Raw genomic sequence first — 13,567 nt, 5'->3', positions numbered from 1 at the left:
CAGGAATAACAACGTATACCAGATGAATACGACGCCCGGCGCCGATTTCAGCAAAGTATCCCTGGCGAAGACTCCCATTAAGGCCGTAATGGCATCTATCAACTACCGGGTAATGCATCGCCGCCTAATGCACGCCAACAAGGCCGATATTTACAAGGCCTGTACGCAGGCGGGTATTAAGCTCGTCGGCAATGACTTTTTCTGCGAGCCCTGCGTGATGGCAAAGATGACAGATCAAATAGGCTCATCGACCCCTACGCAGACCAATAACCCGTTCGACTTCATCCGTATTAACGTCGTCACCCACAAGAACCCTGGATATCTGGGTTACAAGTACTCTATCCACTACGTGGATATGTGGAGTGGCTACAAGTGGATTAACTTCACAGTGGAGAAAAAGCAAGTATTCGATAAGGTCAAGGATTTCGAGACGAAGATCGCGCGCTAAACCGGACATAAGATCAGCATCATCGGCCTTAACGGCGGTACGGAATTTGCCCAGGGCTCTGGGACCTTTGACGACAGCCGCCTGGCCGCCTGGGCCGACCAGGAGGGCATCACCATCCTCAAGACCGTTCCTCACTCACCGTGGATGAATGGAAAGGTGGAGAGGGCCGCGAGGACTACGCTTGACCGCACCAGGGCTATCATGCTGGCCTACAAGGTGCCAGAGAAGTTATTCCTATTTATCATGCAGTCTGTGGTTTACGTGGGTAACCTACTGCCCTCGAGGGTCAACGAGGGAGAAATCAGTGCTCACGAGAAGTATACCACAAGGCTCAACATGCCCGAGGGCGAGCGGAAGCCGTATATTCGGCACCTACGCTCGTACTTTTGCGACGCGTATTACTACGTCAAGCCGGCCTGCCGGGCCAATTCGGACAAGTTCACCGCCAGGGCAGAGAAAGGAAAGCTTATCGGCTACGCAGATATACACGGCAAAATATACTGGGTCTGGAACCCAGTTACTGACAAAGTCGTGAAGGTTAACGCCGTGAAGTTCAACGAAGGCGATTCTTACAGGCCTGACGACGACGAGTACAAGGATATTGAGTACGAGGCAGTCTTTACTGATGGTACTATAGCCGAAGAAGAAGATGCCGTCACCAACAGAACGGTATCCCTGGGGAGGAAGGTCACCTTCGATGACAAACCTACCACCATACCGGAGCCCGCTCCACAGCGGAGTGCTCCAACAGTTAAGACAGGGAAGGCCAGGGACCCTGGGCAGACCATTCTACCCACTCCGAAAGCTACACCGTCACCAACACTACCTCCACTACCTGGGGCTTCAGACGTGGAAGACCTTTTCGACGCCGAAGAGGTGGAGGATATACGGTCCGAGGCACCTATCCCACCAAACCATGACCAAGCGCCCTATACCACTGACTCTCCTGCCATGAGAGAGCTCACCTCCCCTGTGAGGCTGATGGGGGGGGAGGAGGGTGAAGCTATGGGGGGGTCTGGTGATGACCAGGCCGATGGCAGGCTACTGGATTCAGGCACGGACAGCCTGGCCGAGGACTCTGACGACGATTTCGAGCCTGATATAGGCCATATGGAGGAAGCCGTGGCTTCTCCGCCGGCTCAGGAGCGGCCTCGCAGAGCAACAATAAGAAATCAGGGCCCAGGCTTCTACAAGAAGCTACAGCAAGGCAAGCACCCTCATCAAGGCTTTTTCACAGTACATCTCGACAACCCACGACTACGTGAGGTAGTGGCCTACGCCCTAACCACGGTCAAAGTCGACCACCTTCTGCAAACCATCAACAAGTCCCATATACCCAGGAATTACCGGCAAGCGAGGAAGCTCGAGAACTACCACAAGTATTGGCTGCCTGCTATGAAGGAGCAGGACGCCGGCCTGTTGGAAAAGGACGTCTACGAGCTGGTTGATACGCCAAAAGGGTACAATATCTTACCGAGCAAATGGGTATACGATGAGAAGATAGACCCTTATACGGGTGAGGTGAAGGCTAGGGCGAGGTGGGTGGTGTGTGGCAATTTTGACAGGGACTCCTGGGCCACGCAGGACGTCTACGCCGCCGTGGTGAGCAGCGTGGCAGTCAAATGCTTTTGGGCTATTACAGCCGTGAAGGACTGGGAGTGCCTTCAATACGACTTCAGGATGGCATTTCTCAACGCCAAAATCCCTGACACCGCACAGTACTACGTACGACCACCAGATGGCCTGGCGAAGCCACTGGGCAAGGTGTGCCGGCTCAAGAGGGCATTATATGGCCTGAGGAAGTCACCTATCTACTGGTACGAGACAGTGAAACCTGTGATGGTTGAACTGGGCTTCGATACCCTCTCATCAGACCTCTGCCTGTTCCGTCACAAAGAGACAGGTGCCCTGGTAGTCCTGTACGTGGATGACCTGCTTATATCAGCGCCTACGACGAAAATCATTGAAGATATCGCCACCGGGCTGGAGAGCAAGTATGGCATTAAGAAATTAGGCGAGCCAAAGAGGTTCTTGGGTTTTGACATCGTGAGGAACCGCGAGAAGAGGCAGGTCTACCTGTCCCAGGTGGCCTATATCGACGCCTTACTCGAGAAGTTCGGCTACAAGGACATAGCCGGCGTGGCTACGCCGTGGCCAGCCAAGCTGGAACTCCCTTTTACGTGGGAGAAAATAACCGCGGAAGTGAAGGAGTATATTCAGAAGACCGGTGCGTTAAACTGGCTTTCTACCGGCACTCGGCCCGACATTACTTTCACCGTCAACCGCCTTTGCGGGGGCAATTCTGGGCCCTCACCACGTCACTTGGAGTTGATGAAGCACCTTTTCCGGTACCTGGGTGCCACCAGGAAGTTGTGTATTGTGCTGGGAGGCTCCGAGTTCTCGGCAGAAGATATGAAGCTTGTGGGATTCGCAGATGCCTCACACGCGGATGTCTTACCTTGGAGATATTCCACTGGCGGCCACGTCGTCTTCGTGGCTGGTGGGCCAGTATTGTGGAAGAGTAAGAAGCAGACCTTCGTCGCCCTGAGTACGACGGAGGCAGAGTTTGCCAACCTGACGCCTACAGGGTATTCATTGCAGTGGGTGTCAAAGATATTGGAAGACTGTGGTGTGCCACAGCCAAGGCCATACATGCTGTACACCGACAGCAAGAACGCCGAAATCACAGTTCTGAACCCTCAGAATATCGCCAGGACCCGGTGTATCGATATACGGTACAAGTGGGTGGGTGAACAAGTGAAGGAAGGAAGATTTGGTATCCAACACATCTCTGGGTTGGAGATGCCAGCGGATGGATTCACAAAGGCACTACAAAGGGAGAAGCACGCAAAGTTTGTGTAGCTGTTGGGAATGCGAGATTTTCCGGGTTGAGATATGCAGGAGAACGTGTATTTGTATGGGAAAAAGGCCACTAGGGCATTGGGCAAAGGAGTCAAAGGAAGTGGGAAGAATCTGGGCGTATATTGGGCTTCCGAGGATATTGGCGATGGCTTCATTTTGGACGGCGGTGTGCTGTCTGTGGGGGGGTGTGGGGCACCAAAGGGCCTAGGTTTTCCCAGACCCACACCGGTTTGCTCTTGGGGATGGATTTACTTACTGTTTTCCTTTCAACCAACAGCAACCAACTGTAATACTAATTTGTTTACCATTTTCTGGCCAATTTGGCCTCATTTTCGCAGCCAGTGACTTTCTTAGGTCACCAGCCCTACAAGGCCTTCTGTGCAGCTCCAAGTTCCAGGATCTCGTAACGCTACTGTCAAGAGTTACACCGACTGGCAATATTCGCAACTCACTAATAGGACTCTTGAGATGGAATACAAAAAAGCCTGTCACCTGACCTTGGCCGATGGCCTTTTCCTCGAGTTGGTGTTTGAGGACCAGGATGTAGAATTCTATATTCAGAAGGGTGTTGAAAGTGGTGTTAAACGGCGGTTTATTCGAGATATTAAGACTTGGGCCAACGAATATACGGGAGTATAGTTAGAGTAGAACTGCTTTTTAGTCTGGTAAATGATTGTTCTCACGGCTCCTTAATAGTCAGCCCAGCATGCCGGAAATGACTCTCGGCACTCGACTTCCTTGCTTCTACAGGGTAGCGGCGGTAGAAATTCCGGACAAGTGCTTTTGCATGTTCCAAGTGGTCTACAGGCACCTCGGTCGGTTAATCGTATCTAGTCCACTTAACGGTTGTGATAAGGGCTAGTAATCAGGGCTTGGAACAGTAGTTTACTTTAGCTAATAATCTTCAATGGCCTCGAAGTCCTTAGTGAGGAAAGTCTAGAGATACAAACAAAATTTCAGGACGCGTATTTATCCATCCTTTTGAAATCCGTGCCCTAGTAGCCTCATGCAGTAGCCGAGTCCTTCCTCATACCCTATAGCCAATATCATTCCTTTTAGCAGCAGCGAGTCATTTAATTGTCCGCCTCAATTCTAACCATTAATTATGCAGGTAGATAGCGGTGAGGCCGTAATACGGCTGGTTATTTATTTGCCGCGTGACAATATGCCAGTCGGATACGCCCATATAAGAATCAAGGAAGGAGACGAATGAAAGATAGCGTTTTGCACACCCTACGGTCATTTCGAGTACCTCGTCATGCCGTTTGGGCTCACCAATGCAAACGCGATATTCCAATCTCTCGTTAATCACACTATCCGGAAGTATCTCGACAGGACAGCAGTTTACTATCTCGACGACGTTCTCATCTACTCACACACTATGGAGTAACACAAGAAGCAGGTTAGAGAAATTCTGGACGCACTGTACGGAGCCGGACTCTCAGTCAACAAGGACAAGAGCGAGTTCCACGTACAGAAGACAGTTTACCTGGGATATCTTATTTCACCAGGAGAGGTTCGTATGGAACCTATGAAAATTGCGGCAGTCAAAGACTGGCCTACAACACAGACATAGACACAAGTCAGAGAGTTCTTAGGGTTCACTAATTTCTATCGGATATTTATCCGAGGGTACGCGGGTATTACGCGCCCACTCAACAACCTTACCAAGAAGCACGTGGAGTTTAATGGGGAGAAAAAAAAGAGAGCGTATTTCAGAACCTAAAAGAGGCGATTCTGAAGGACCCAGTGCTTAAACTACCAGACCCCAGTAGACCATTCGAGGTCAAAACCGACACATCAAGCTATACTATCGGGGGACAGTTAAGACAGAGAGACGAGGACGGAAAGCTACACCAAATAGCATTCTTTTCGAAGAAGCTAGAGGGAGCTTATCAAAACTATCCTATACACAACAAGGAATTACACGCCATCATTAAAGCATTCGAGGAATAGAGGCCATACCTTAGCGAAACCAAATACGAGGTTCAGATCTACATCGATCACGAGAGCCTACGGTATTTTACCACAACCAAGGTCCTTAACGCTAGGCAGACCAGATGGTCAAAGTTTCTATCGGAATTCAGCTTTCAGATCAACTATAAGAAAGGATCGGAGAACGCTAGACCAGACGCCCTTAGTAGACGGGCAGGTTACCGCAAGGATTAGCCCAAGGAGTCACTACCACTCCTGGAGGAAACGCTAGAGGCTACCCTTAGGCATTTACTACAGCAGTGGATGGAATGTTACGCAATATAACGGGAGCAATCCACTTCCAGCAAGTATTAAGGGAAGACTGGAGATGGAAATACGGAGCAATACTAGTAGAAAGGACTGGAACCACAGGGGATTCAGAATAATAATTAAGGAAATTGTAGTTTAAAAACCGAGCTTATGTGGGACTAGGAGTCAGAGGAGTACTGATTAAGGAGATCTATGAGTTTTAAGTTAGGAGGACATGTGAGGATGACAAGAACCATAGGAAAGGTCAAGCAGCATTTTGACTGGCTTAAGATAAAGGAAGATGTTAGGGAAGCTATTTAGTTATGCGAGAAATGCGAAAGGTCTAGAGTTGCGAGATATAAGCTATATGGATTTTAGGAACTATTATTAGTGGCCGAATGACTATAGAGTTTAGTGGCGATGGACTTTATTACTAAATTACCAAAATCCAGGAATACAGCAACCAACGTTAAATATAATAGTATCTTAACGGTAATCGATAGGCTCACCAAGTGGGCATACTTTTTGCCGTATAAGGAGACCTGGACGGCAGAACAGTTAGCGGATATGGTGTTTCGGTATGTTACAGCGTTACATATATAGCCAAAGGAGTTCATCACAAATCGGGATACGAAATTTATATCTAAGTTTTAGAAAGCGTTAATGAAAAGATTAGGGGGTTGAGAGTAAGATATTGTTAGCTTACTACCTTTAGACGGACGGATAGACGAAACGACTTAACCAGATTATTAAATACATTGGAAACTATATTAATTTCGAGTAGGATAACTGGGTTGAACTATTGCCCACAGCATAATTGGCATACAACACATTGCCAACAGAGACGACAAGAGTCACGCCGTTCTTTACAAACTACGGATACGAGGCAGACTTCTGCCAGGGACCGGAAGTGGGGGTGCCCAGGGCAGCGGTCAAGGCAGGTAAACTCCACATACTTCATGATAAACTGAGAAAAGAGTTGGATTTTGTGAGGGAAAGGATGCGCAAATACCACAACTCCAAAGGCTCGAGGGACCTCGCCTGGAGAGGGGAGATAAAGTATTCCTTTCGACACGCAATTTACGCACCCATAGACCAAGCAAGAAGCTGGACCACAGGAGGATTGGACCATTTAAGGTGAAAAGGAAGATATCGGAGACAACATACGAGCTCGACTTACCCAGCAGCATGCGCCTACGGTCTTACACATTTCATATCTCGCTTTTGGAACCAGCACCACCGACAATCGAAACCAATTCTCAAGAAACAGCAGAAGGCGAAGAAGAAGAGTACAACGTGGAAGAACTACTGGATTCGCGCATTAACAATGGACAGCTAGACTACCTGGTTAGCTGGCTGGACTACCCGGCTACCGATAATTTATGGGAACCAGCTACAAGCCTTAACTGCCCTGAGAGGTTAGAAGAGTTCCATCGGAGGAACCCTAGGAGGCCAGGGGCGGGGAACAACGGGGCGAACCAGGCGGTAAGCTAAGACCCATATCACCAACGGGACCGGCAAGACCGCCTGGGAAGTCTTGGCCCGACCAGTCCAACGGTGCGGTGGTCCAGTCGAAAGAGGGGTTCAATAAAGGTGGGGAGGTAACTATATTAGCAGCCTGCTCCTCCCCCTCAACTCTCCAACTCCTCCACACTGTCGAGATCACGAGACACAGCCCGGTTTATCTTCTCCAGCCAGCCCTTCTTCTGGCGACGAAGTCGACGAACCTTGGCGTTAGCGGCTTCAGCCAACTCTTCCGCTCGCTCAAGCTCGGCTTTCACAGCGTCGTACTACGAGATAATCTGCGACAGTTAGCGTAGGGTAACGCCCAGGGCTTCGCAATAAGGAAAGGCACGACGGACGCGCTCGTAGAAACGGGAGGAATCGGTAGAAGAAAGAACGCAGGAAGTTTTGCGGGGGGCACACGAGCAACAAAGTATAAGCATCGCAATCGAGTGACGGAGGATCTTTTCCGTAACGCCTTGCCGGCTTAGCGTCTTAAGATGTTTCTGCTTACTTACACGTTTAGACATCGTGAAGGAAGGAATGATAGAAGTAAGAGACCTACTGATAGCAAAAGAAGTAGTTATTGGCTAGACTTTAGCCAAGGTCGTTGGGGCGTCGACGTGGGGAGGAGGGTTCGTCACAACCAGCTTTTCGAGCGCAGGTACCACATTTGTAACAACAATAAAGTTGCAAATCAAAGTGCGGTGGTAAATCAAAGTCCCCAACGCTATTATGGAGCATAACGTTGGCAGCTGATTCTGTAGGCCCAACGAGTATTTACCATGTTACCTAGACGTGTCACAAGCATTTTCACATGACCTCCCTCACAGTTATTCTCTCGACCCCCACATCAACAGGGCAAGGTCTAGCAAAAAAGAACCATGTAGCACTAGTTTGTGTGCCCTCATTGTATCTATCTATCTGCTGCCAGAATTTATGCTTGGCAAAGCATCCTCATAATCTGAGCATTAACAGTTCTCGGGGCTGACCGTATGGAAGATAGATAGGGAGCTGAGGCAACCAGGTACCAGGGATCTCTTCACGAACGCCTTGCTAAGAGCCAGGTTGTGATTGACGTATGCTGATAGGGGATCATTGAGTTTCAGCACCCACGTTAAGTACTCCAGAACACTACTCCATGATCGATGTTTCCTGCGGTTTTTACCCTCGACACGTCTTTGCTTTCTGGCCGATCAGCTGCCAACATAATCTTGTCGGCTTTACTATGCGGGTTAGTCATCCTCGCCGATTGTCTAGAGCCAGCCGTAGCCGCGTTCTGGACAATCACTGAGTACAGGCTAGCTATACTGACTGAAAGACTCGAATAATATCGTCATAAGTACACAAAAACCTTTACCAACACCTTTATGACGAGATATTTCACCACCAAGACCGAGATATGGATGGAACGTTGGAAATTGCAATGGGATCAAGGGTCAACAACTTCCACGGCAGTGCCGACGTTAACCAAGACCCTAGTATATGAGAGTCTGGATGTCGGGCTCATCACTTATCATCTACCCCCAGGAGCTGTCCCCATGTCGGATCTTGTGATTCCCTGTGATCCCACCATCGTTCTGGATTCCGAGGACAACACGCCTCCCAGCCCAACAGTCTTCACGTACACAACATAAGCCGTTCACGCCGTCGACACCGCCCCAGCATCCTGCCCAACGGCTTTCGAATTCACGACGGTCTTTCAATGCGCGAACCCTGGTGTCGAGTGCATGATATACTGAAATCCCAAGCTATTAGCACAGAGCACACGCTGAAAGCGGTTGATAGCACGGGGCAATCTGGGACTTCTGACTTGGTAAACCTTTCGCCATCGGGTGCCTGGGTGGCGTAGCTGATGGATTCGGGCCTTTTCTGCTCGGAGCTGACGATAGGGGTTGGACCTGATATGTTTGGGGCTCGGTTTGATGATGCTGGAACTTTCTTTCCTGAGAGGTGAAGCCCTACAGCACTGGCTGCCTATCTAACTAATAGAATACTGTGTGAAAAGAAGACGCACCTCTTTACCTCCTAAAAGGCACGAAGAGATGGTCAATACGTTCTAAAAATAGTCAATGGGCCTTGAAAGATAGTTAACTGGCATTAGAAGATAATGATCATTGCCTTAAAGGATAGCCCACAGGCCTCGAAACATAATTAATAGGCTTTGAAAAATATAGTCAATAGATACGAAAACATAATATGACCTTGACAAGTTGCTCAATGTCCTCTCACTAGACAAATTCCCAGGCCTTAAAGAACATCTCACATACTAGGCCTTAACATACACCCTGGTCAACACGTCTTACAAGATAGCCCAATTTCTTCTAACGGAGAGTTCTTGGGGATATCGAAGGGGGTAAATATGCGGGGATGAATTGCCATCAAACCTGCGAAAGCTACGCGTGATAACGAGTAGGAGAACCATATTGGCGGATGTGATAGAATGCAATTTAATGATGAGGAATGTTAGATAGACGAGATTGGGAGGATTGAAAATATGTTTTTTCTTCGATGTCTCCCACTTTCAGGACCTTTTCCTTTCGCCCCTCTGGCTTCTCCTCGACGTCGTCCTTCTTTTCCTTGGGGAGTCCTTCTAGTGCGTTTCCTGTGGGGAAATGGGCGTTAGGTAAGCTGAATGAGCAGAGCGTTTATAGGGTTCTTAATAACCTGTAAGGCTTATTGACTAGGTATCTTATCCTTGAATACCTTTCGGTCATCGTTGAGCGCACACGTACTATGGTTTTGTTCTATTATTTTTGTTGTCCAAGGACAACAATAGTGCAATTTGAGTGCCGTACTTTGTGCACTGGAATTTCACGATAATACCGCAACGGGGTTCTCTTTCAGTTTCCAAGGTCTTTTCCAGGGCAGTCGAGAAGATAATGGTCTCGCGTCGCAGAGCACAAGCATCCAGCCGCCAAGCGCTGGATGAAACAACTGGTAATGCAAGCCAATAAAACGTGTAAGGCTCGCCTGTTTATTTTATTTGGAGGTAAGTAGCCCTCCTAGGTAGCTGGTTAACATAGGTAGGACTCTTTCAAAGCTAATAGGGCTACAAGTGCCTTCAAAGAGTTTCGATCCTCTTTTTACGTAGGCGTAACCAGCATTTTATCCCGCGCTAACTTCTTCTACTTAGAGTGCCATTTATTCTGTCCACAGCATGCCTACCTATCATTAAGGCCTCCAATCCCTCCTCCCCCTCTCAAAGTCCTCCAACCTCTTCACAAACCCCTTCGCCATCTCGGTCCTCTCACTATCCGCCCCGGCATACTGCTTCAGCCATACAACACCCTTCTTCCCGTACTCCTTTGCCCTCTCAATTTCCCCCCTTTGAGCATAGACATTCCCGATGATATTGTACAAGTCGCCCATTTGCCCTTCCATCCCTTCCTCTCTTACCAGTTGTTCGATCTCGGCGATCTTTTCCTCTGTCAGTCTGGACGGGGTGTCGAACTCTTCCAGTAGTGCCTGGATCCGGTTACGTTGCTTGTCCGACTTTTTGATGGCGGTGGGGTTCTGGCAGAGGGCACAGGTGCAGGTGAAGCCCCACCATTTGAGAAGTTCGGAGCGGTCGGCTGAGAGGATGTTTAGGGGGGCGTCTGGCTGCTGTTAGTACAGGCGGTGGTTGGGAGGGGGGTATGAGTGGTGGGCAGACAAGAGATGGAAAGCTCCTCGCCAGGGGAAATGTCCTTGTAGGCTACGATCTCCATGATCAGGGTGGAAGGAGAGAAACGTGTGAAGCAGCTGGTCAGGTCAGTCATCCATCTTTTCGAGAGCCCACCAGACAACACTCACTTCGGCTTGCAAGCATGATTAATCCTCTGCCAGCCCACATTGTCAGCACAACCACCCCATCCTCGCCCGTCACAAAAAGAGGAAACCGACCGCAATCTCAGGATACAACCCGGAATGACTCCCCCACCCCATCTGCCCCGTCGAACCCTCCAACACCCCCACGGTCACATCGAACGTGTTCGTCTTCATGATGTCATCAACGATATACCCCTTTCCCTGCGCCGCCAGCCCCATCACCTCCCTTTGCTGCTCCTTGGGAAGTTGATTCCCCGCCCTCTGCAAAAGTCTTAACACGTCCCTCGTCTCCCACTTGTCATTTTGCTCAGCGCTCTCCAACAACTGCAGCATAACCGGCAGCTGCGCCATCAAGACTGTCCCTTTTTTGATGGGCTCCGTGGCAAGAACACCATAACCTTTGTTGGGTAGCTTCTCCACTTTGAAAGGGTTCTTGGGGTAGTGGGTAGGCCTGAAGGGGACACCACCCCGGTCGTTCTCCAGCCAGGAGAGATATGGCGAATGGATGAACGAGGCGACATCAGCGGCCGTTTCTGGGGTGGTGATGATACTCAGGGGGGTGCCGGCCCATGTGTTGAGGGTGGTGAAGGTGCATAATTTCGATAGCTTGACTCTGGGGCGTTTGCCCTTTTGTTTTGTGGGGTCGAAACAGGTTGGGGGGATGGACCAGGGGTACCAGTTGTTGGTCAAGATGGCCGTCTCGTCATCAACGAGCGGTGGGCAAGACCGTTTGTGGGTGAGAGGGCTGAGGTGGCTGTTGTTTGGGCATGAGCTGGCTGTTGGTGGAACGGGATCTGAGGCTGCCAGGGCTCTTTGACTGCCGAGGAGGACGGCAAGGGCAGATATGAGTGGGAACATGTTGTAAGATGTGGCCGACGACTGAGATAACGCCAGCGGCGCCTTCTTGATGACGTGAAAGTCTGCAGAGACATGATAAGTAACCTCCAAGTATGAAGAACTACCGTGTCGTGTCTTGATCATGTCCTTGCCGTTGCCAAGGGTACTGCATTTTGGCAGTGCCGGCATTGTTTGGTACGGCTCAGGGGCACATTAGCCGGACCTCTTGGATTGTCTTATCGCCGACGATCTTCCCAATCCTCACGCCCAGAACCCCAAACAGCCTCGATAAAGCAACGTCGTTACATTCGTACACTTCCAAGACGGTAATACAACTAGAAAAAAGTGCTAAAGAATATGTACAACCAAATCCTCCACGCTCATTATTAAACCTCGGCCCGTAACCATGCCTTGGCAAACCCCCTCCATTACGCGCTGGTGCTAAAGTAGTAGTTCTCCCACAGGTATTCGTAGTCTTCAATGATACCAGCCAGCAGCCCTGGCATGCGGCTTCGTACGCCACCCACAACCCCCTTTGTGACGTTCTCGTAAAAGGCTCCCCGCATAGCCCACCAGCCCATCGCCCAACCGCGACGGTTCCATTCCTCGCGCTCCAGCGGCGTCGTCTGCAAGCCCCTGTCCCGCAGTTGCCTGGCCGCGAGCTCAGTTCCCACACCCAACAGCCAAGGTGTCCAGGACTTCCGCTTGTCCTTGCTGCGCGCCAGCGCGATGGCAAAGACAAGAGGTGCTAGGATGTGTAGCACCTCAGCCAACTGCGCGCTACCCTGGAGTCTGTTGAGCAGGTTTGACGCCGGCTTGATGTCATCCGCCGTGAGCACCCTTGAAAGAAGATACCCACTCGTATCCCCAGGCGCGGGAAGCGTAGGAAGAGACATGCCGGTGCGGGGCATGGTCCACTCCCCGTTGGGGCCAACGCCCTTCCTCTGGGGCGCACCAACAGACCCCTTGCCGAATGGTTTCCTATCCTCATCGTCTTCCCCGAGCGCGCGGAGCTCGGCCTCCTCCGGGTCTTCGGGTGCCTCGTCAGGTATCGGTTCTCGTTCGGGCAAGACCGGCGTCAAAAGCGGCCGCGACTTGGTTATCCGAAGTAGTAAAAGTTTGCAGAATGCTTTGATGGCCTCAAGGAGAACCACGACATTCCAGCGCACGCGCTCGCCGCGGCGCTTGGCGGACATTTCGCAAAGAAGCTGGACGTAGTTGACAATCTGCAGGACGTAGGCGACACGCCGGTAGAAGGCGCTCTTGAGGGTCCAGAACTTTGTGTAACGGCTTTGCGGCGAAGGGGCGCGGGGGAGGGAAGAAAGGGGGAGCTTCGAGAGGGTGGCCGCTCGGGAGAGAAGGGTATCATGATACAAGGAAAGCAACTGAACACCGCTGTGAATGGACTCGGAGGCTATCTCGGCATCGCGAAAACGACCTGGATAACAGTTTACGATCAGTTTCTGCAGTCGTCAGGATGCCCGGGTTCGAAGAAACAGGGGGAGCAATTACCAGGTATGATGTACGTCAGTGATCGCAGCGTCGACTCTATCTGTGACACCTGGTGGGAGTTCTTGGTGATAAAGTCATCATACATATGGAGCCATTGGGGTGGGAGCGAAAAGGCGCGCTTCACGCCGAAGCTCCCTGGCGCAGCGGCCAGGTCCTGTTTGTCGGATGGCTTGGACATCGCATTCGGCGATTACAAAAGGCGCGGCATGTGCGAAAACGAGAGCAGCGAGAGTGACGAAAAACGGCGTCGGTCGCAGTCGGGATCGCTATATCAAGGGTACGGAGTATCTCGATCGAGGCCTTTCGCAAGTTTGCCAGAGTGATGGAATGTTGAGCGTTTGAATGAATTGGCTTTGGTGTTGGCGTTCAGGG

The 13,567-nt window shown here is 50.6% G+C and overlaps 2 protein-coding genes across 2 annotated transcripts; both read right to left on the bottom strand.

Annotated features, from left to right (window-relative positions):
• Positions 1 to 10,147: 10,147 nt before the first annotated feature.
• On the bottom strand, positions 10,148 to 11,872 carry QC763_121930 (uncharacterized protein; the record flags this gene model as incomplete). The annotated part of the gene is made up of 3 exons (XM_062908763.1): positions 10,148 to 10,635; positions 10,692 to 10,816; positions 10,905 to 11,872. The coding sequence occupies 3 exons, from the start codon at positions 11,870 to 11,872 to the stop codon at positions 10,211 to 10,213; spliced, it is 1,518 nt and encodes a 505-aa protein (XP_062771903.1). The 3' UTR covers positions 10,148 to 10,210.
• A 12-nt stretch (positions 11,873 to 11,884) lies between these two features.
• QC763_121920 (uncharacterized protein) lies at positions 11,885 to 13,373 on the bottom strand (the record flags this gene model as incomplete). Its single annotated transcript, XM_062908762.1, has 2 exons — positions 11,885 to 13,121; positions 13,196 to 13,373. 2 exons carry the CDS (start codon positions 13,371 to 13,373, stop codon positions 12,112 to 12,114), a joined length of 1,188 nt encoding a protein of 395 aa, XP_062771902.1. The 3' UTR covers positions 11,885 to 12,111.
• Positions 13,374 to 13,567: the final 194 nt, after the last annotated feature.

The sequence above is a fragment of the Podospora pseudopauciseta genome, chromosome 1 (genome assembly GCF_035222475.1).
Source record: "Podospora pseudopauciseta strain CBS 411.78 chromosome 1, whole genome shotgun sequence".
NCBI lineage: Eukaryota > Fungi > Ascomycota > Sordariomycetes > Sordariales > Podosporaceae > Podospora > Podospora pseudopauciseta.
The sequence above is the reverse complement of the archived record's forward strand: the minus strand, read 5'-3'. Positions and strand labels throughout refer to the sequence as shown.